General features: G+C 41.6%; 1 protein-coding gene across 3 annotated transcripts in view; it reads left to right on the top strand.

Annotated features, from left to right (window-relative positions):
- Positions 1-2276: 2276 nt before the first annotated feature.
- LOC127006495 (HMG box-containing protein 4-like) overlaps positions 2277-23108 on the top strand; it is a 183478-nt gene continuing 162646 nt past the window's right edge. For all 3 annotated transcript variants that reach the window (XM_050876429.1, XM_050876428.1, XM_050876430.1), the window contains exons 1-2: positions 2277-2437; positions 12922-13052. In XM_050876429.1, coding sequence (XP_050732386.1) covers positions 2398-2437; positions 12922-13052 — 171 coding nt within the window. In that variant the 5' untranslated portion in view covers positions 2277-2397. The remainder of the gene's footprint in view (positions 2438-12921; positions 13053-23108) is intronic.

Genomic DNA, 23108 nt, shown 5'->3' with positions numbered 1-23108 from the left:
AAGATCCTGCCTATCAAACCTATTAACCTTTTATAACGACCTCTTCACTGTTTATGACGTAACCAAATCACTGGACGTAGTGTATCTTGATTTCAGAAAGCGTTTGATAAAGTCCCGCATCATAAATTACTTTACAAATTAAAGCAAATAGGTATTGACGGTCAAGTAAACCAATGGATCGCGAATTGGTTGAGCAACAGACAACAAAGAGTAGTGATTGACGGATTTAACTCAGAGTGGGCGCCTGTCACTAGTGGCGTCCTCAGGGCTCGGTCCTTGGCCCAGTGCTCTTCATTATTTACATCAACGACGTGGATGTTGGACTCAATAACCGCATTAGTAAATTTGCAGACGACACAAAGATTGGTAACTCGGTTCTCACTGACGAAGACAGGCAAAGCCTCCAAGAGGATTTGCACAAAATTTCAGTTTGGTCGGATAGATGGGAGATGCCCTTTAACGTAGACAAGTGCCAGGTCCTTCAAGTTGGAACGAGGAATAAGAAGTTCGAATACGAAATGCGCGGCGTTAAACTCAAAAGCGTTCAATGCGTCAAAGACTTGGGGGTCAAAATCGCGTCAAACCTCAAATTCTCACAGCAATGCATCGATGCAGCAAATAAAGCGAACAGAATGTTGGGCTTCATTAAAAGAAACTTTGTATTCAAGAATAAAGATGTAATACTCCCGCTCTACAACAGTTTAGTCAGACCCCACTTGGAATATGCGGTACAGTTTTGGTCCAACCACCATGCAAGGGATATTGCTAAATTAGAAGGTGTTCAGCGTCGGGCAACGAAAATGATCCCTTCCTTGCGCAACAAATCCTACGAAGAAAGGCTTTCTATCTTAACATGTTCTCTCTTGAGAAACGTCGCCTCCGAGGAAAATTGATCGAATGTTTTAAAATACTTAATGGTTTCACGAATGTAGACAGATCAACATTGTTTATGATCGATGACAGTCTGCGCACGAGGAACAATGGCGTAAAACTCAGATGTAGACAAGTAAATTCAGATTGCACCAAATTTTTCTTCACCAACGTTGTAGTGCGAGAATGGAATAAGCTTCCACCATCAGTGGTCCAGTGTAACACGATTGACTCCTTCAAAAATAAGCTCGACCGTCACTTCCTTCAACTTAATATCAACTAGAGTAGAAATGCAACGTTTTGGAGTCTTCTGATTAATGTAAAATCACTTAGGTTTAAGGACAGACCACCAAGTCTGGACCATGGGGTCTGTGTGGTCTGATTTTCTATGTAAATCTATGTAAAACTTGTTGCCATGACAACGTTGACCACTTTCTTTTCTGCGATCGGTGATCGGAAGTTAGTTTGTGAAGTTCCGATCTCCACAGTCCGATTACCTTTTACAAAGATGATCCAATCTTTGCATTCCGATCGCCAATTGCTGTTCCGATCAGATCGGAAGATCGGACGATCGGACTGATGATCGGAATTAAGTGCCCAGCTCTGTGCTGAATCTATCTGCCCCCTTCCTGCAGGTGCTTTCCGTTCATTGAAAACAGCTCCCCCCGTCCCCTGAAGCTATCCCACCCGTCTAGGAACTGACCCCCCATGCCCTCACACAGGGCCTTCACCCTGCGGTTCAGGCCCATGACCCGCGAGGCCCACTCCCCCCCACACCTGGCCTTGGGCAGCACACCGGACATAATGAATCTCCTGCCACCCTCCTTCAACCCACCAAGGAGCTCCCTGTACCTACGCTAAATGGAAGACGCTATTACTAATCAATTGCATTGGTAAGCTCCATTGGGGAGCACTCCCGGCTACCTCAGTTTCGTTGGACTACCCCTATGACTGTGAAACAAATACGGGAGAAAGCTTTTGCAAGTGTTTGAAAAGCGCGGCGAAAAATGGGACAAATATGGCGTCGGTGCTGCGAGAAATACCTCCTCGCAGAAATATGTCGCTTTTATGTCCAGTACGCATGCGCATTTGAGAATACACAGCGGAAAAACATGTTCATTTGCATGGTTTTGTTCAAGTTTGTCCACTTGTGATGCTTGATATTGCCTGCAAGAAGCCAACACACCAGACCAGCGGACAAAAGAAGCAAAAACTAGTCAAAATCAACGTGGGTAATATCTGCATTACTCGTGTGTTTTAAAGCCTTCTCTTGTTTAAAAGTATTTATCTGATGTTTGTGCCATGTATTGGAGCCGAAACAGGATAAGTAAATGGTAGCAGAGAATGAAATATAAAAATGTAAGCAAGTTGACCCACTCTCTGCGAGCTATTTTGCAGCTGCGAGTTAACTCCTAACAACAACGGTGCAGTCTTTGAAGGACTCGCTGGTCTAGTGGTGGCTTAATTGTTTGACTGTTTGTGTGCCATTTACACCTCGTTCCTCAGTGGCTGCTAGGGACTTGCGAGATGGACAGCCCCACGAAAAACAAGACCAGTGAGGCTACAGGTGAGGACTTTGTTCATGGTTACGGTACCTTAAATGTGTTACGGCCATCTCGCCTGACTAATACCGAATTGTCCTCTAAATCTTTTCATTATGAATCGCAAATTGACGACGTTTGGGGTTTATTTCGGTTTATACCATTCGGAAAGCGGGGCACAGGTCAGGTTGGATTCGGTTAGGTAAAAGTTAAATTAGCAGCGGCCCGGGCCTGAAACCTCACCAACGGGAAATGGCAGACTTTACCTGTCTCACTGTGGAGACCTTTGTGCTAATGAAGTGCTTTGTACACATACAACACTGCTGTATTGCTTTCTGTCGCAAGTTACTCGTTTGTGAGACATTATTTTCAAAATATCGTAGGATTTGGTTAAGGGGGGATGTACCATATTAACCACTTAAGATGGGATAGAGGGTGATTTTCTGCTCACAGAGTGTGTGCTGCTTTGATAAAATGGTAATACTTACTAAGAAGTCCGCCTCCCCCTCTGCCACTCTAGCCCCCCCTACCCCCCAGGACAAGTCTGGGGAACTGTGGGGAACCGGGGTTTGGGGGGGAAGCCAAAATCACTGAAAAATGGGTTTCCAAAATTTCCCTAGAAAAATCCCGGTAAAGATTCGTATTAGGTCCGTGCCAGTATCTCATAATCTACTTTATGAAACATCACTATCTCTTCATATATCTTTTCTACAAACCTTCAACAGTCATAGAAACGCTTTCAAAATCCAATTCAAGGACTTTTTTTTTACTCTTGAAAATAGGGGATAATGTTTACGGAAGCGCGTCGCCTCCTCTGGCGGCGGCTGCGACGACGCTGCAGCCGCCGCAGCCGTAAAATAGCTCGCAGAGGGTTTAGGGTCGGGGAGCATATTTAAACTACTCCAACCGAACTTTACTTTACTTTACTTTACTTTACGACCCCCCCTTCTAACCAGGGGGGGCTATGCCCCCCCCCTGGACCCCCCCCCCACATGTATATGTGACTTATTTTAGCAAGGAGGTATTTCTCACAACACCGGCTGCACCGCCGCCAGAGGAGGCGACACGCTTTCGTAAACATTATCCCCTATTTTCAAGAGTTAAAAAAAAGTCCTTGAATTGGATTTTCAAAGCGTTTCCATGACTGTTGAAGGTTTGTAGAAAATATATATGAAGAGATACTGATGTTTCATAAGGTAGGTAATGAGATACTGGCACGGACCTAAAACGAATCTTAACCAAAATCCCTAAATGAAGGAAAATTCCCTGGTCTCGAAAGTAAGGAAAGTCCTAACTTTATAACCTAACAGCCCCCCCCCCCCTGCCCCCCTGCTAACCAAGGGGGGCTGCACCCCCCTCTGGACCCCCCACATGTATGATGCGCCGGAAATTTTTTTTTTGTGGGGAGCATATTTAGGTAAAGATTCGTTTTAGGTCCGTGCCAGTATCTCATAATCTACTTTATGAAACATCAGTATCTCTTCATGTATCTTTTCTACAAATCTTCAACAGTCATGAATTGGATTTTTCAAGGACTTTTTTTTACTCTTGTAAATAGGGGATAATGTTTATGAAAGCGCGTCGCCTCCTCTGGCGGCGGCCGCGGCGACGCTGCAGCCACCGCAGCCGTAAAATAGCTCGCAGAGGGTTTAGGGTCGGGGAGCATATTTAAACTACTCCAACCAAACTTTACGACCTACTAACGGGGGGGCTAAGCCCCCCCTAGACCCCCCCCCCAAACATGTCAACATGTATGTGTGACCTATTTCAGCGAGTAGGTATTTCTCATAACACCGGCTGCAGCGTCGCCGCGGCCGTCGCCAGAGGAGGCAACACGCTTTCGTAAACATTATCCCCTATTTTCAAGAGTAAAAAAAAAAGTCCTTGAATTGGATTTTCGAAGCGTTTCCATGACTGTTGAAGGTTTGTAGAAAAGATATATAAAGAGATACTGATGTTTCATAAGGTAGGTAATGAGATACTGGCACGGACCTAAAACAAATCTTAACCCATATTTAAACTACTCCAACCAAGCTTTACGACCTCCTAACCAAGGTCGTCTGCGCCCCCGCCTGGACCCCCCCCCCACATGTAGGGAATTTTCATTAATTTAGGGATTTTTCTAAGGAAATTTTGGAAGCCCATATATCAGTGATTTTGGCTTCCCCCCCAAACCCCGGTTCCCCACAGCTCCCCAAGCTTGTCTTGGGGGGTAGGGGGGGCTGGAGTGGCGGAGGGGGAGGCGGACTTCTTAGAAAGTATTACTGATAAAATTTGTCAAAATAGTGTTTTTAGTGCTTTTACATCACCAATCTTTCATTTACATGATGGAAGAAACTTAGGGAGCACGACGGAGATATGATGTTGGGGAGTACAAGTCTTGGTGGGAAACTGGAAGATGAGAATTCCCGCACCCCTCCTTTCTGCCTTTATTCGCCCGAGCAGGAATTCCTGCCAGCTGTCCTTTATGGCTAAGGAATTTTATTTCTGTATCATTTTGGCAGTGGAGCGCAGGTCAGGTATGGTTAGGTTAGATTAGTTAAGTTAGGTCAGGAAAGGTTAGATTTAATTGCTTATGTGAAGGTGAGAGTTTGCCGTCGAATATTAAAATAAAAATTGAAAATATATTTGATATTGAATTCCATGTCCCAACATCTAATGGCCTAAATGCTCAGAGTGGTAGTGTATTTTTTTGTCTACCATAAATTTAAATGCCCCTAGCGAAGGGATTTAAACACCCCATGTGTGGGCGTGGCACTCTGGGGGTCATTACTGTGTGTTTTTGCAATGAAAAATGCATAATAATGACTTATCAATGCATTCTAGTGAATCACACAACTTAAGCCAGTATTTCACGGGGATACTTTTGGTGCAGCATGCCCCATCCATGAACAAAAGTTCATGGAGTGGACTCGTGCTCATGAACCAGAGGGGGTACTAGAACGGATAGGCTGGAGCTATTTTCTGCTGCACAGGTAGCCAGGCCGCTCACTCCTCTACCCTGATTGGCGGCTGGTTCAACTGCTCCTCCACCTCAATGGCGTAGCTCATCGCCTCTCTCTCTCTCCCTCCTCTCCTCCTCTCTCTCCTCTCCTCTCTCTCTCTCTCTCTCTCTCTCTCTCTCTCTCTCTCTCTCTCTCTCTCTCTCTCTCTCTCTCTCTCTCTCTCTCTCTCTCTCTCTCTCTCTCTCTCTCTCTCTCTCTCCACTTTATTGTACTACTTTGAATTTTTATATGTAGCTTCATAGATTGTTTATAGTAGTTTATAGATAGCTCTCGCTCGATCTCGCTTTCTCTCTCTCTCTCTCTCTCTCTCTCTCTCTCTCTCTCTCTCTCTCTAAATCTAAATCTAAATCTAAAAGTCAGTTTAAATATAAAAAAAAGTCTATTTAAATATGTCACCTACAGGCCTCCCGGGCAATCACTCGATGACGACCTTGAAATGTACAGCGTTTTAAGGCAGTCACTTAATAACGACTCACTGATATTAGAAGACTTTAACCTCCCTCATATCGACTGGGCGACACTGTCAGGTACAGAAGGCGAGTCACATGGAATGATCGAATTTCTAGAAGAAAATTATCTAAGCCATTTGGCTTAGATAATTTTCTGGTTTCTGAACCAACTCAACAAAATAACATACTTGACCTTGTTATAATGACCCAAGATAACCTAGTCAGTAATGTCATGGTAGGAGAACACCTCGGTTCTTGCGATCATAAATTAGTGCGCGTCGACATTAGAGCTCAAACATCAGTGACTGAAAATAAAGTAAAGGTGCCCAATTTCAAAAGAGCTAACTTCGTAGAAATCCGACAAAAACTAACAGAAATACAACTATCAGATGACGGCAATGTAGAGGAAGCCTGGCTAAGCTTTAAGAATCACTTACTCAGCAGAACACATTCGTCCTTTTGTGCGAGAAGCGAATTAACACTAATAAAAGCCCACTTTGGTTTAATAGCGAAACTAAACACTCAGTCAAGGAGAGAAAATTGTTTTACAGGTTAAAGAAAGAACAAAGCACGCCCCAAAACATTAGACTTTATAACGATGCCAGGCGACGAGTAAAAAGATTAGTATGTTAGGCAAAGCGTAGATATGAAGAAAATATTGCAGCCAACTGTAAAAATAATCCGAAATCTTTCTTCAGTTACATAAACAACAGAAAGGCGATCAAAAGTGGAGTTGGACTTTTAACAAACAGCGACGGTGCCCAAGTGACTGCCAGCCAACACATTGCAAACCTCTCGAACAATTACTTTTCCTCGGTGTTTAATACTAACAGTCTTCCTCCCACTACCACCAACACTAGTACTAATGTAAATCTCGAGCATGCATTGCCTAATTTTGAAATAACAACTGATGAAGTCCTTAAAGCTCTCCATTCACTTAAAACAAATAAAAGTCCCGGACCCGATAAAGTATATCCTATACTGCTTAAAGAAACAAAGAGCGAAATACTCTCCTCCCTCACAACCATATTCAATATGTCCTTGCGACAAGGCATCGTCCCTTCGGATTGGAAAAAGGCTAACGTGACACCGATTTTTAAGAAAGGAGACAAAAAAATACCAGGTAACTACCGACCCATTAGTCTAACTTCAATTGTAGGTAAGCTACTTGAGAGCATAATTAGAGACAAAATTGTGAGTTGCCTTGAAAGCCACTCATTAATTGGGGACTCACAACATGGCTTCCGTAACAAAAGATCCTGCCTATCAAATCAATTGACCTTTTATAACGACCTCTTCTCAGTTTTTGACGTAACCAAATCATTGGATGTAGTCTATCTTGATTTCCAGAAAGTGTTTGATAAAGTCCCACATCATAAATTACTTTATAAATTAAAGGAAATAGGTATTGACGGTCAAGTAAACCAAAGGGTCACGAATTGGTTGAGCAACAGACAACAAAGAGTGGTGATTGACGGATTTAACTCAGAGTGGGCGCCGGTAACTAGTGGCGGCCCTCAGGGCTCGGTTCTTGGCCCAGTGCTCTTCATTATTTACATCAACGATGTGGATGTTGGACTCAATAATCGCATTAGTAAATTTGCAGACGACACAAAGATTGGTAACTTGGTTCTCACTGACGAAGACAGGCAAAGCCTCCAAGAGGATTTGCACAAAATTTCATCTTGGTCTGATAGATGGGAGATGCCCTTTAATGTAGACAAGTGCCAGGTCCTTCAAGTTAGAACAAGAAATAAGAAGTTTGATTACGAAATGCGCGGCATTAAACTCACAAGCGTTCAATGCATTAAGGACCTGGGGGTCAAAATCGCGTCAAACCTCAAATTCTCACATCAATGCATTGATGCAGCAAATAAAGCGAGCAGAATGTTGGGCTTCATTAAAAGAAACTTTTTATTCAAGAATAAAGATGTAATACTTCTGCTCTACAATAGTTTAGTCAGACCCCACTTGGAATATGCGGTACAGTTTTGGTCTCCTCACCATGCAAAGGACATTGCTAAATTAGGTGTTCAGCGTCGGGCAACAAAAATGATCCCTTCCTTGCGCAACAAATCCTACGAAGAAAGGCTTTCCACCCTTAACATGTTCTCTTTTGAGAAACGTCGCCTCCGAGGAAAACTGATCAAATGTTTTAAAATACTTAATGGTTTCATGAATGTAGACAGAACAAAATTGTTTATGATCGATGACACTTTGTGAACGAGGAACAATGGCATAAAACTCAAATGTAGACAAGTAAATTCAGACTGCACCAAATTTTTCTTCATCAACGTTGTAGTGTGAGAATGGAACAAGCTCCCACCATCAGTGGTCCAGTGTAACACGATTGACTCCTTTAAAAACAAGTTCGACCGTCACATCCTTGAACTTAATATTAACTAGAGTAGAAAAGCAACGTTTTGGAGACATCTGATTAGTGTAGATTCACTTAGGTTTAAGGACAGACCACCTAGTCTGAACCATGGGGTCTGTGTGGTCTGATTTTCTATGTAAATCTCTCTCTCTCTCTCTCTCTCTCTCTCTCTCTCTCTCTCTCTCTACTTATACTACTTTGAGTTGTTATAGGTAGGGAGGGACCTTGCATATATCATATTTATTCCTAGTTAGGTTCTGATAAGAATTTTGCAATCCAATGTTGTCGCTCCACAATACTACTCATGAGCACTTGTGATTCATTCACCTTCTGCTTTCTCTGTCTTTAAAACTGGTAACTATTACATTTATATCTCCAGCCGTATTTGTATCAACTGAGCAACTCTCAAATTCATCTCATTCATCTTAGTGAGGTGAGGGAGGGAGGGAGGAAGGGTGAGGTGTGAATTTAATGTAAATGCATTTTTGTTTTCGGTGTACAAATAACTATACTAAAACATAATATGACCGACAGAAATTAATCAACATTTATTTCTACTTGAAAGTGGGTATACGGTCCCTGAAAGTCAAGGTCAAGACCAAGATTGCTCAATGCCCATCAAACGTACGTAGCATCCTCGTGTGATTAGTGCATGTCATGTTCGCACAGCAGCTGCGCGAAAGTCACCGCCCGAAGGTCTGGGTCCTGAGCAAAACCGTTCCCGTGAAATACCGGCTTTAGTTGGTGCCTCTCATCATATCAAGGCTCAAGGCTCTACGGCCTCCACCCTCAGTGTGCGGAGAACACTGGTTGGAAGGGAACCTCAGCTGTATGCATAGAACAAGGACTGGAACTCAGAAAGAAAAGAAGAATGACTCCAACCAAGGGGAAGAAAAGGAAGAGGAAGTAGGACAGTGGAAGTACCAGTGAGGATTATGCACAGGGGAACTTTTCGACCAAACCAGGCGACAATGAGGGGCTTGGCGCGTCCTGGCACCCTCGCCCTTGAGCAACTAATGCCTTCTATAAAGGGGGACCAGGTGTCATATCATTATATACATGCATTGGTACCGTATGTGATTATTGAACCCATAACATTCATAGAAAAGCATGTTTGCAGCACTGTAACTTCACTGGGGCACGAAAATGAAAACCAAACTTCAAATGCGTTTTTCTCAAAACTAAGTATGAATAAATTTTAAAATGTTTTTCACTTTTATTTTTTGCATGACATTAACCCATACAGTGTCGTCTTTTGTCATAGATAGAGGTCATGCCAGGTTGCATTTTTTTCATATTTTTTTTATTTTCCCCATAAAATGTAAAATAAATTACATGTCATTTGATATATATATTATTTATATGTGAGGAATGGAAGCACGGCTACCCTAGAGTTTTTGTCCTCTTATTTTTCTCCATTTCAGAGCTCACAATGTCATACCAGGAAAAGGAAATTTATTTTAATTTTTTTTAAAGCCTTTATAAACACTTCCCACAACCCTAAAGCATGAGTAATGTATAAGTACTTCTTTACATCACAAAAACCTAAAATAAAACAGGAATTGTAAGATCAACAAAATGGTTGGATGCACATCAAGCAACACTGCTCGCATCAAGGCCGTGTGTACTACACCCGTAGTTCTGAAAGTTCAACATAACACTATGAAGCTTACGAAGATCAGTTTTCATTTCCAATTACTCTGAACCGTAATTTATAATTCCACACGCTCTACTGATTATAGAATCAAGGAGTAATTACCTAGAAGAAAGTAACTTACCTGTACCGTCTTATATAATGATTTTTGTTGGAATGCGTGCACGTGTCCAGAGAGGCCATTTCACATCTCTGAACCACAAGTTCCTCCCCTCTGCATTACTATAGTTTTGAATTTGTTGTAATCCTTTGATTTTATATCCATGTTGACGTTGGTATCAAAAGAAAACAAATTATCCGAAATGTCCGTAAAATCTTAGAAACATTCGATCCATGGAAGTACTCGCCCCAAAAATATGTATATATATGAAAACATGCATTACTGACTTGTCAAAATATTCCTTTTTACTGTCAATGAAAAATGTTATATACAGAAACAAAAATAAAGGGCGTAGAATTGCTCAAAAGAGCAAGCATATGCATACCTACGTATTAAACACTTCCCTAAGAGGTATGTATATATACGTACTAAACACTGTACGGGTTAACAAAACTCAGGATTATATAAATTCAACTCTTAATGAGAAAATGTATGTGATTAGATTTTTTTAAAGGTCATATTTTTCCATATTATCTAAAAGCACCTAACTATTAAAAGAAGAAAAATTAAATAAATGAAGCCCGATACAAAAAAGTAACACTTACGTTTGTTAGGATAATAGAAAAATATTTTATGTTCGAGTAAGAAAGAAATTAGTGAACTAATGACAGAGGAAACGCAAGCCTAAGGTTAAATAAAAAAAATAAAAAAACATATACAGTAAAACCCCGATTATCCGAAAGCGGATTATCCGAAAAACCGGATTATCCGAAATTGATCTGGATAATGCAATTAAAATTTTTTTTTTTTTCTATATTAAAACATTATAAAACATCAAAAATAAATAAAAGTAACTACATAATATATTAACACATTTAAAATTGATAAGAACAGTTAAAATGAATATGCTTTCTAATACGTATTGCCGAAATAGCTTGTAACGAATAGATCAATGTATTAGACAAAAAACATTAAACAAACTCTCAACAACACCACGTCCGCACCTTCGCCCCAGCAAGGACGTAGGTGCGGCGAACAAACAAACTACTGCACGACTACTCTCACACCGTACTCTCAAGACAACGACACAAACACGACTCCCCTCCACTCCATGCCACATTCCCCTTCCAACATACGAGTTACGCGATAATATGAGTCATCATACTGTGTCTCCACCTGCACGATGCATCAAGGTCACACTTGCAAGCTTGCACAGCCATTCACAATCGCACTCTGCAACATTCACAATTCAGATCTGCAACGCTCACAAGTATCAACATACACTGGTCCAGACAAGGAGACACACAGACAAACATACAATAAAACATTTACATCACATGTTTTAAGCGTACTACTTTGTTTAGCGTAGCGTGTGTTTGTTTGGTTTCATTGTTTACATCGTCAGTCGGCGGCAGTCGCGTCACACACTTCACACTGGGCAGTCGCATCGCGTTCTACCTGTGCTTCGACCTCACTTCTTTCTACATCACCAAGGTGCAAGATCAAAGTGATATTCATCCAAACGAGAAAGCAAGACACAATGCCGACGATCAAACTGGCGGCGATCAAAATGGCGGCCATAAATCCGGATTATCCGAAAAATCGGCTTATCCGAAAGAGGCTTCCCCCCTTCCATTTCGGATAATCGGGGTTTTACTGTATTAACAAAATCTAAAACTTACAATAATAAAACATAATAGGTGCATAATAACATACTATGTAAATCATCAAAAATGTTATTAAGATCAAAATATACATTAGTTGCCAAATTGAAGATAATTATTTTTTAATTGATTTAATTATATCCTTGATACTGCTTCATTTCACGTCCCTAGACATCACACGAAGTGCTAAGTACTCAGTTTGTTTATCATGAAAGGCTAAAGCATAGAAATATTCAAAATTGGTCTGAATGTGGTCCATTACCACCAAATCATAGTACTTTTGTGGGCAATAGCAAGGTGGACCCACAGCTCTGGATACCGTAGGCATACCCCTCACACTCTTGTAATCCTGGCCACTATCACATTTTGCCTTCCTCTGCACCTTCTTCCACATCTCCACGCACTTCTTCCGCTTCAGAGATGGTCCAGGGAGCACCGGGTCACTGTCACTGGATGTAGAATTCATGATTTTCTGTTTGAAGCACAAAAATAGGGGTAAATCCACGAGGAATTAAATGACTGTGTTAAAGTTTTCAGTACGGGGAATGACTGGGGCCCCAGGCATGAGTCGCGCCGCCATTTGGGCAAGCGGGAGGTTGTGTAATCACACGCTGCTCGCTTATTAGTCATCTGCACTACCTGGGACTTTGTGTGCTCGCCCCTATGGCTTGTAATCTTGGACCTGACCTGCTATCTGGTGCCGAAAAAGTACATGGTATTGATACCTCTGTAAACCAGTCACATGGTCGGTTTTTGCCAGACAGCCGATTGTATGTTATGGAGGAGGGTTACGCTTGTCTCGCACAACCCATAACTCTAAAATGTTAAAATGGCACGTCGCCCCTCTGGCTCTAGACGAGGGGCCTATTGAACAACCCCAGCCCGTTGGTGATGCAGGCAAATTTTATTTATTGTGGCTGCCATGATGTATGCTTCTTGCATGGCCCATGCTGCCCCCTGGTGCTCCTCTTGAATGAAGTCATTGAAATTACTGTTGACTGAAGATCTAGGCAATGGGTAATTTTCTGCCACTCAGCATTGGTTTGAAATATCAGTGTGTTTTCCTTGGACTTGAACCTTGGTCTATGGGCTCACCACGCCCGTATGCTGACCACTTAGCCAACGTCTCCTCACTGCCCTGCTGCCCCCTGAATCCTCTCTACTTTCCTCATATTTAGCCTTGTACTTGGCGACCATACTATTGCTGTGTATTTCAACCTTGGGTGTGTGTTTTGTGTTTTAAACCTTTTATTACCCACAGGAATATCAAGATCAGGAAGGGTGCGCAAGAAGTCCTCCAAGCTGACAGACTTTGAGTCGCCTGATGAGATCGACACAAGGTTTAAACGCAGAACAGACAGACCCCAGAAAGTGGCGACTCCCAAGACAATGGTAAGTAGTAGGTCTGCAGCAGTATTCATTATGTTATTACAGAATTACTATTGTTATTATTAGTATTATACAGTACCTTCTCGAGTTTCGTGCTTGCTTCATTCCGAAGGTATGGCGCTAAACTCAAGGATCGCGAAACTCGAGGTATTGAAATACATGAAAAAACGCGTATTGGTTCTGGCCCGTGGAAAAAAAATTACTTTTTTTTTTTCGTCTTGACTCCCTTGTTATCGCAATTTTTTTTTACTTTACTCTCTTTGTTATCTCAAAATACGTACCTTGGTAATAGGCAGAAAATGGGAAGTGAGAAGAGGTCGTCCTGAAGTCGCAGCTGAAGGCGGCTGCCTTACAACTGGGTGGCAGTTCTGAATACACACTTGTGATCCACGTGGTGTCGTCTGCTAATGTAAGGGTGGTTGCTCGCGGTCAACCGTGGTACAGTTGGACAAACCTATAGCTTCTGGTAGTTTTCTGTGTGTTATGGTATAATCTGCTAACTCTCCGTTATATATCATTAAATCATTAACATCATGATTGACTTTTCAATGCCTATTGAACGTAAACTGCCGCCGCAATTGCAAAATAGCTCACAAAGAGGTTCAACTTGCTTACTGCTTCCGTATTTCCCTCACTGCTCACAAAGACCTCATGCAGACAAAAAAGAACATATCCAGGCAAATTAACACTTTTAATGCTGTGTATTCCCACAGCGCGCATGCGTGGTGGACAGCAGAATGACTAATTTCAGCGGGGAGATATTTCTTGCAACACCGGCCAGTGTAGTGGACCTTCTTCTTTTGACCTGTAATGCTTTGTATTGCTTCTTAGGCCCTCCTTTTCCACACTTTTATACTTCACAACATGCACTTAGGGCCGCTTTCACAGTCATCCTCTTTGTATTGATCATTACCAATGGCGGCGATCGCTGCTCTAGTATTTCCACGTGAAACTGGCCGATGGGTAGTGATGTGATGTGATGGTGTCGGAGGTATTGCCTTTACAACGGCACCTTGTGGCGGCTGCGGGGTTAGCCTCGCCCCGCACCTTACCACACACTCTCAACACCTGTCACTTTCTCTGCAGCCACCACTACCCCATAGGCCAATTTCACGTGGAAAACTATAGCATCGATCACCGCCATAGGCAACAATCAAAACGAACAGTGACTGTGAAAGCGGCCCTTATTTACTTCACAGTGCACACTTCGTTTCCACTTTATCTAAAATATGACAACACCATCGTGTTCAGGATAACTGTCCCCATCAGATGCCACCATTTTTATGAACTGTCGTTTAGCAGTTCCATGAAATAATCAGCGAAGAATAAAATGGGCATAAACATTTATAACTCCATCTTTCACTTCACCACTCTGTAATTTCTTTAATTTTTGGTTAGCAGAGAATTGACAAACATATGTGAGATCTACAATCATTGCTGAGTATAATGGTACCAACCAAAACGACTGATCTTGCATATGAGATGAGCTAGAGCAAAAAATACAGATGTGTGTCGCCTTAAAGAGTGTGTCAGTGATAAGTGAGTGAGAGGAGCGGCAGCCAATCACAGAGCAGCTTACAAACGTCTCGCTAGGCTCCAGATGCAAGCTTCAACTGAACACACTTTTTTTTATAGCCAATATTCAGTATATGCCCCCAGAATTTTACCACAGTTTGTCCAGCACATTTAACACACACACACACACACAACAGTACAACATTTGGAGGAAAGATAGGAAAGAAGGAAAGGGAGGAGGAGTGATGATAATGACGAAACAAAACCTGAAAGTGACGGAAGTGAGATATGGAAAGGACAGTGCAGAAGTGATGGCTGTGCAGATACTGGCAAACAGTGGAGAAAAGACTAACATAATAACAGCCTATGTCCCCCCTAAAACCAAAAGTTGGAATGAAGTAAGATACAACGCTATGCTAGAAGAAACAGTACTGGCACTGACAGACGGAATAAAGAATAATAGAAAGGTAATATTAGCGGGAGATTTCAGTTGCAAAGAGGTGAATTGGGAAGACTATGCAACGCAGGGTGGAGAAAATACCTGGGGAAGTAAACTATTGAAGCTGGCAACAGATAACCTGCTGACATAGTGGGTCAAAGGAAAAACAAGGCCGAGAGGCGATGACCAACCATCGAGACTAGACCTAATTTTCACAAAAAATGTTGAGCTAGATGAAGAAGTCAGTCATGTGTGCCCCTTGGGAAAGCGCAACCATGAGCTATTAGAGATGAAAACTAAGGAAGGATATGAACATCGAGATGAGGTATGTAAGGAAAAAAGGAAAAACTACGCAAAGGCAGATTACGTTGGACTCGAGACTTTCTTTGCCGGGGTAGACTGGAGTGATATGAAAAGGAGTACTAACATTCAAAAGAAATATGACCTTTTTATGAATATCTACAACAGAGGAATAGAGATACAGTAAAACCTCACCATTTGCGCACTCACCATTTTGCGCCCTCACCATTTGCGAGGCCTTAATTTGCGGCCATCATCCCACCATTTGTGCAGGTGGTCTTGCCTTTTGTGCACCTTGAGGACATTTACTAGCTGTTCTAGCAGCAAAATGGTGTCCGTTGATCTTCTGAGGATGTTTACTAGCTGTTCTGGCAGCAAAATGGTGTCCGTTGATCTTCTGAGGACATTTACTAGCTGTTCTAGCAGCAAAATGGTGTCCGTTGATCTTCTGAGGACATTTACTAGCTGTTCTAGCAGCAAAATGGTGTCCGTTGATCTTCTGAGGATGTTTACTAGCTGTTCTAGCAGCAAAATGGTGTCCGTTGATCTTCTCAGGATGTTTACTAGCTGTTCTGGCAGCAAAATGGTGTCCGTTGATCTTCTGAGGACATTTACTAGCTGTTCTAGCAGCAAAATGGTGTCCGTTGATCTTCTGAGGATGTTTACTAGCTGTTCTGGCAGCAAAATGGTGCCTGTTGATCTTCTGAGGATGTTTACTAGCTGTTCTGGCAGCAAAATGGTGCCTGTTGATCTTCTGAGGATGTTTACTAGCTGTTCTGGCAGCAAAATGGTGCCTGCTGATCTTCTGAGGATGTTTACTAGCTGTTCTAGCAGCAAAATGGTGTCCGTTGATCTTCTGAGGATGTTTACTAGCTGTTCTGGCAGCAAAATGGTGTCCGTTGATCTTCTGAGGATGTTTACTAGCTGTTCTGGCAGCAAAATGGTGTCCGTTGATCTTCTGAGGATGTTTACTAGCTGTTCTGGCAGCAAAATGGTGTCCGTTGATCTTCTGAGGATGTTTACTAGCTGTTCTGGCAGCAAAATGGTGTCCGTTGATCTTCTGAGGATGTTTACTAGCTGTTCTGGCAGCAAAATGGTGTCCGTTGATCTTCTGAGGATGTTTACTAGCTGTTCTGGCAGCAAAATGGTGTCCGTTGATCTTCTGAGGATGTTTACTAGCTGTTCTAGCAGCAAAATGGTGTCCGTTGATCTTCTGAGGATGTTTACTAGCTGTTCTGGCAGCAAAATGGTGTCCGTTGATCTTCTGAGGATGTTTACTAGCTGTTCTGGCAGCAAAATGGCGTCCGTTGATCTTCTGAGGATGTTTACTAGCTGTTCTGGCAGCAAAATGGCGTCCGTTGATCTTCTGAGGATGTTTACTAGCTGTTCTGGCAGCAAAATGGCGTCCGTTGATCTTCTGAGGATGTTTACTAGCTGTTCTGGCAGCAAAATGGCGTCCGTTGATCTTCTGAGGATGTTTACTAGCTGTTCTGGCAGCAAAATGGCGTCCGTTGATCTTCTGAGGATGTTTACTAGCTGTTCTGGCAGCAAAATGGCGTCCGTTGATCTTCTGAGGATGTTTACTAGCTGTTCTGGCAGCAAAATGGCATCCACTGATCTGAGTACGTTTACTAGCTGTTCTGGCAGCAAAATGGCATCCACTGATCTGAGTACGTTTACTAGCTGTTCTGGCAGCAAAATGGCGTCCGTTGATCTTCTGAGGATGTTTACTAGCTGTTCTGGCAGCAAAATGGCGTCCGCTGGCGAGGTACAACTGTCTACCACCCCCGCGCCCTCTGCTGCCAGTGAAGAACACTGCCAACGTACACAACATGTCGTTTCCCGCCTTAACCCGATCGCCTCTCCTCGTCTCAAGGTGACTGCAATTATTCGATGTTTTCTGCCTCACCTTTGCACCACCATCATGCTGCAAGCAGCGTCATCGAAGCCCATGCCCCGGAAGAACCTGATGATGACCATAGCACAGGTGGAAGGGATTAAGAAGGTGGACAGTGGAAGATAAAAGCGAGAGATTGGCCGTGAGTATGACGTGATTCCTGCCAGCAGACTTTTTTTTTTTTTTTTTTGGAAGGGGGGGGGGGTAGGCCGTGACCACCCATATGTATTTTTCCACATAGGTTATCAAGTTCGCCATTTGCGCATTCGCCATTTGCGCGCCTTCAGACCGCCCACATGTGCGCAGATAGTGAGGTTTGACTGTATGAGTTCCATACTATACAGTAAAAGCTAAAGGAGAGAAAACATGGTTTGGATGGAGGTGTGAAACAGCAAAACGAAACAGAAATAAGACATGGATGAATTTAAAGAAAAGACCAAATAAGAATAACAGAGAAAAATATAAAAAAGAAAGAAATGAATGTGAAAATAAGGAGAGAAGAGGAAGCTAATTTTGAAAAAAGAATAGTTTCTAGTTGTAAGGAGGAACCAAAAATGTTTTTTAAATTCATAAATTGGAAGCTAAAAAGAAATGAAGGAGTGGAAAGACTAAAAGAAAAAATGTATTCTACGATTAGGACGGTGAAATTGCTGAAATATTAAATAAAAATTTTCATAAAGTATTTACGAAAGAGACCGACTTAGACAGGGGGCTCGAAAAGTATAATGAAGAGAAGCTAAATTATATAAAGGTTGAGAAAGGGGAACTGTTGCAGCCGATGAAAACTTTAAATGGAAGGAAAGCTGTGGGACTGGATGAAATCTCTGCTCAAGTGCTAAAAGAGTGTAAAAATTAATTATTGGAACCAATTTATGACATAATAACATGCTCTATAAACACAGGAAAAGTGCCCTTAGAGTGGAAGAGAGCGAACATTGTACCAATTTATAAAAGTGGAAATAAAACTGAACCATTAAATTATAGGCCAGTCTCATTAACAAGTGTAATGTGCAAGATCTGTGAAAGTATAATGAAAAACAATGGATTGAACATTTAGAAAAGGGAAACATGATAAATGAAGGACAGTTTGGATTTAGAAAAGGGAAATTGTGTGTCACCAACTTACTATGTTTCTACTCAAGAGCAATAGACGCGGTGCAAGAAAGAGAAGGATGGGCTGATTGTGTATATCTCGATCTGAAAATAGCTTTTGACAAGGTTCCACACAAGAGGTTAATCTGGAAACTACAGAAATGGGGAGGAATGGGCGGAAAGGTCATCGAGTGGATAAAGGATTACTTAACAGGAAGAGAAATGAAAATGGTGATTAGAGAAGAGAAATCAAATTGGAGGAGAGTAGAGAGTGGAGTTCCTCAAGGCTCAGTTCTGGCACCAATAATGTTCATAATATATATAAATGATATGCCGATGGGTATAAAAAGTTATATGAGTCTTTTTGCAGACGATGCAAATTTAATAAGAAAAGTGAAGACGGAGGAAGACTGTGAAGAACTGCAAAAAGACCTGGATGGAGTGTATAGGTGGAGCCAGTTATGGGAGATGGAATTTAATGCAAATAAATGCCATGTTATGGAAATGGGTAAAAGTAAAAAAAGACCAAGAAAAACATACAGGATGGGAGAAGAAAACTTAAAGGTGGTACATGAAGAAAAAGACTTAGGAGTAACGATGCAAGACACACTATCCCCAGAAAAGCATGTAAACAAGCTATTTGGAGAAACCTACAGGATGATGCAAAATATAAGGGTATCATTCCATTAAATGGACAAGGAAATGTGTGGATCAGATATTTGCCTTCAGGATGGTAGTAGAAAAAATAATAGCAAAAGGAAAGAAACTATACGCTGCCTTCATGGATTTGGAAAAAGCTTATGACAGAGTCGACTGGATTGCATCGTAGGATGTTTTAAAGATTTATAGTGTGGGAGGAAAACTGCTTAGTGCAATAAAATCTTTCTATGAGGATGCATCTGCATGTGTCAAAATTACTGGAGAAACAAGTGAACATTTTGAGATAAAAGTGGGCTTAAGACAAGGGTGCGTCATGTCACCATGGTTATTCAATATTTATATGGATGGTGTTATTAGAGAGATGAAGGGCAAAGTTGGAGTAAGACTGTTCGATGAGGGAAGGAAGTGGGTACTGAATTCGATACTGTTTGCTGATGACGCGGTGCTCATTGCAGAAAATGAAAGTGACCTACAAAATTTGGTCAGTGTTTTTGATAGTGTCTGTAATAGGAGAAAGCTGAAAGTAAATGTCAACAAAAGTAAAGTGATGGTTTGTGAGCGAAGTAGAAGTGAGGTTGTAGATTTTGTATGCCCATATAGAGTGGGAATTGAATGTGAAAAAGAATGCAAAATAATTTTGAATGGTGAAGAAATGGAGCAGGTCAATGAGTTAAGTACCTTGGATCAGTTATGTGTAAGCATGATGGTATGGAGGGAGAGATAAGAGAAAGGGTATTGCAAGGAAGAAGGGTGGTAGGGTCCTTGGGACGAATCATGAATGGCAGAAGTGTGAGCATGGCGGTAAAGAGGGATTTGAGAAATACAATGATAGTACCAACCCTCACACATGCAAGTGAAACGTGGGCCTGGAGTGAAAGTCAGAGGTCTAGAGTGTAGGCAGTGGAAATGAGTTATTTGAGGAGTGCTTGTGGTGTGAGTAGAATGGATGGAATGAGTAATGAAAGTGTGTACGAGCATTTTGGAATGTGTCACAGGGGTGAAGGGAAGAAGTGTGGAGTGGTGGAAGAAGTGAAGTGACAGACCTTAAAGTAGTTTGGCCACATGGAGCGAATGGAGGAGAGTAAGATGACCAGAAGGGTGTATGTGGGTGAGATAGAGGGAGGAAATGCTAGAGGACGACCTTCAGTGAAATGGAGGGATAGGGTGCAAGAGTACGTTGGGGAGAGGGGGGAAAGATCTTTGAGAAACTTTGAGCAGGCAAGGAGGGAGTGTCTGGATAGAGAAAGTTGGAAGCTCTTCTGCTGTGGCCATCCCCTGGTGGGAGCTCCTAGGTGCAGGCGTCGATGAAATGATGATGATGATCATGAATACCAGTGGCAACAAGGTGCATGAGAGCAATTATACAAACATTATACAAGCCCCCAACAGTACTCCATAGCCAGGACTGTCACTCCAACAACAGCTACTACTACAGGTGTTACCCATATGCTCTCTCTCTCTCTCTCTCTCTCTCTCTCTCTCTCTCTCGCTCTCTCTCTCTCTCTCTCTCTCTCTCTCTCTCTCTCTCTCTCTCTCTCTCTCTCTCTCTCTCTCTCATTAGTTTTTTTCACTAAGGATCTATAAAGGCGCCTTATTCCGTGAACACAAATGAGCATCAACAGTACAAGGTTTTAGTTTTTTCTCCTCTATTCTCTATTGGCATCTCTTTCCTCTTTTAACATAATTATCCAGGTACTCTTATTTCCCAACTCCGCCTCTCTTTTCTTCACTCTTCGCCTCATAAATGGCAATCACACTCGTACACGATACGTTAATGATTGGAATATAGTGGTCAACTTAAGTGTCCATTCCAACTTGCAACAACTTGCAGATCGCAATATTCAATTTGATTATTTTATACCTAAGAATTAAGGTTTTTCTTTCTCTCATTTCGTCTAACATAATGTTCTCTTACCTCATGTCACTGTAACACAAAACACACACACACACACACACACACACACACACACACACACAGAGTTTTATTTCTGTATGCCAAACACGACAGACAGCCAACCATTTTATTATTCTTTGGTCCCGTTTTGCCGAGCGAGTACTATGCATGGGGACGTTATCCGCTGCCAGGCCTTTTGGGTTAAACTATGCTAAAAATTTTACATAACATTGTTCAGGTTTTAAGAAGTTCAGTAATGTTTTTATTTTTATATTTTGTTTTCAGAATTTTTCGGCATGTCACATCATATCATAAGGCATCTTTGTTTTTTGTTTCCTCTTTTTCTCTTTTTTTTTTTTTGGTAGGTATGGAGTGTTTTTTCCTTTCTTTTTTTTGTCATTTCAATCGTTTTCGAATGCGTGTTTTAAATCTTTTGCTTTTAAGAAAATTTACTCATGACACACAGTATCATTGGTATCAATTCATCTTTTCGCGTGTGTGTTTATTTCAGGTAATCGGTGCGGCGGTATATATTATGAACTTTCTTTTAAACTCTTTTACCACACACTATTAAGCTCTCAGATGGCTACTTCAATGGTCTTTGGCTGGATTATGCATTGGAAACAACACAGAACAAAGATATGAAAGAGCTGGAGGGATCATTGGTCTTACAATGCGAAGCCAAGCATTAGTAAGGTGGTTTATAGCCCGACTTGTCACTGCTGCAAAATTCAAGAAGGGTACAGGTACCAGCCTGCCTGATGACAACCAGCCAGCACAGACAAAGACGAAACCATCTGACACTAGATGGAATTCTGATGTGAAGAAGATACGTGACATGCTTCAGGGGTCTCCAAGCATCCACAAAAGTTCAACCACACAGCAGTACCAGATGCCATAGACAGAAAAGCATAGTAGCACACAACACACAGAAAAAAACTCTGTAGTGCACTTGACAAGGGCACCTGTACACATGGCCACACCTCAGTCCTGACATCTGACAACCCAAAGAGATGAAAAGAAAGAAGTCGGTCAAACATCAAGACCATGAAAGAATGAAAAGAAAGTCAAAATCAAGAATGTATCTATCAAGGGTTGCATCTTCGCCTATTATGTGCCGTCAAGAAGGTCCCACTTCAAAGGGTGATGGCATTTGAAAATGCCCTGTGCCCATGAGCATCTTCAGTCATGATGGTACAATGGTAACATGTAAAAAATCAGACACCATGCATAAGCTTGAATAACTTGACTCGGGAGACAAAATCACAAGCCTGGACAAGCTGTTGATGCATGATGCTGTGATATAAGCTGCCTGCTGTAATCCAGTCGCTGCCTGCTCCCTGCTACCATCACTTTGCAAAGATATGGCCAGTAGGTTCCTGTCCCATCTCATTCAACACAGGATATCTCCACAAACACACATAGCATTTGATGTGTACAGGGAGAACAGTACAAGGTCTCAGACAAGAGAAAAGCGCACAGAGAAGTCATGCAAAACATAGTCCAGTGCATATGGAAGGGAAAGTCCGCCGTGGACTAAAATTGCATATATGGTCATGAATAGTATATATATGTTGTATATATTAGTATTTGTTGTTAAAATATGAACATTTCAAGCTGGTCGGATGAAATGAAAAATTAAGAAAATTATTTTCGTTATTTTTATGAAAACTTTGAATAAATTTTTCTCAGCCAATTGTTTTTAGTGATCTCCTTGTGACAAGCACATCTGGTAATTCATTGTTATTCTAGTAATTTGTCAAGATGTTTTTTTGAAAACTATTTTTTTAATCTCTAAAATGTTTTTTTATTGTTTTCGGATAATTTTCCCATATTTCGAAACTATGCCGATTTAAAAAAAAAACTTGTAGAATATTTAGTACGATATATGATCTTGTATGTCCTAAGTTTCATGAAAGTCGTGCGGAAAATAAAGAGCAAAAAAATATTTTATATTCATTTTGTACTAGTTTTGAGAAAAACGCGATTTTTTACAGCTACAGGAGACAGTTCAAGGGCGTAAGAAAAAAGTAAAAAAAGCCCCTCACTGCTCCCGAACAGTCGAAAGGGTGGCCGAAAGCAAGGTCAAATACGAGAGGAGATATGTCTGATACCACCTCCTCTTGAAGGTTCAAAGATCGTAGGCAGGAGAATACAGATGAAGGAAGATCGTTCCAGAGTTTACCAGCGTGAGAGGATGAAAGAGTGAGGTACCTCCATACCAATATATACTGCCTAGCCACTGGACAGTAAGGACAGGCA

The sequence above is a fragment of the Eriocheir sinensis genome, chromosome 33 (assembly GCF_024679095.1).
Source record: "Eriocheir sinensis breed Jianghai 21 chromosome 33, ASM2467909v1, whole genome shotgun sequence".
Lineage (NCBI taxonomy): Eukaryota > Metazoa > Arthropoda > Malacostraca > Decapoda > Varunidae > Eriocheir > Eriocheir sinensis.
Note: the sequence above shows the minus strand (reverse complement) of the source record. Positions and strands in the feature narration are given on the sequence as shown.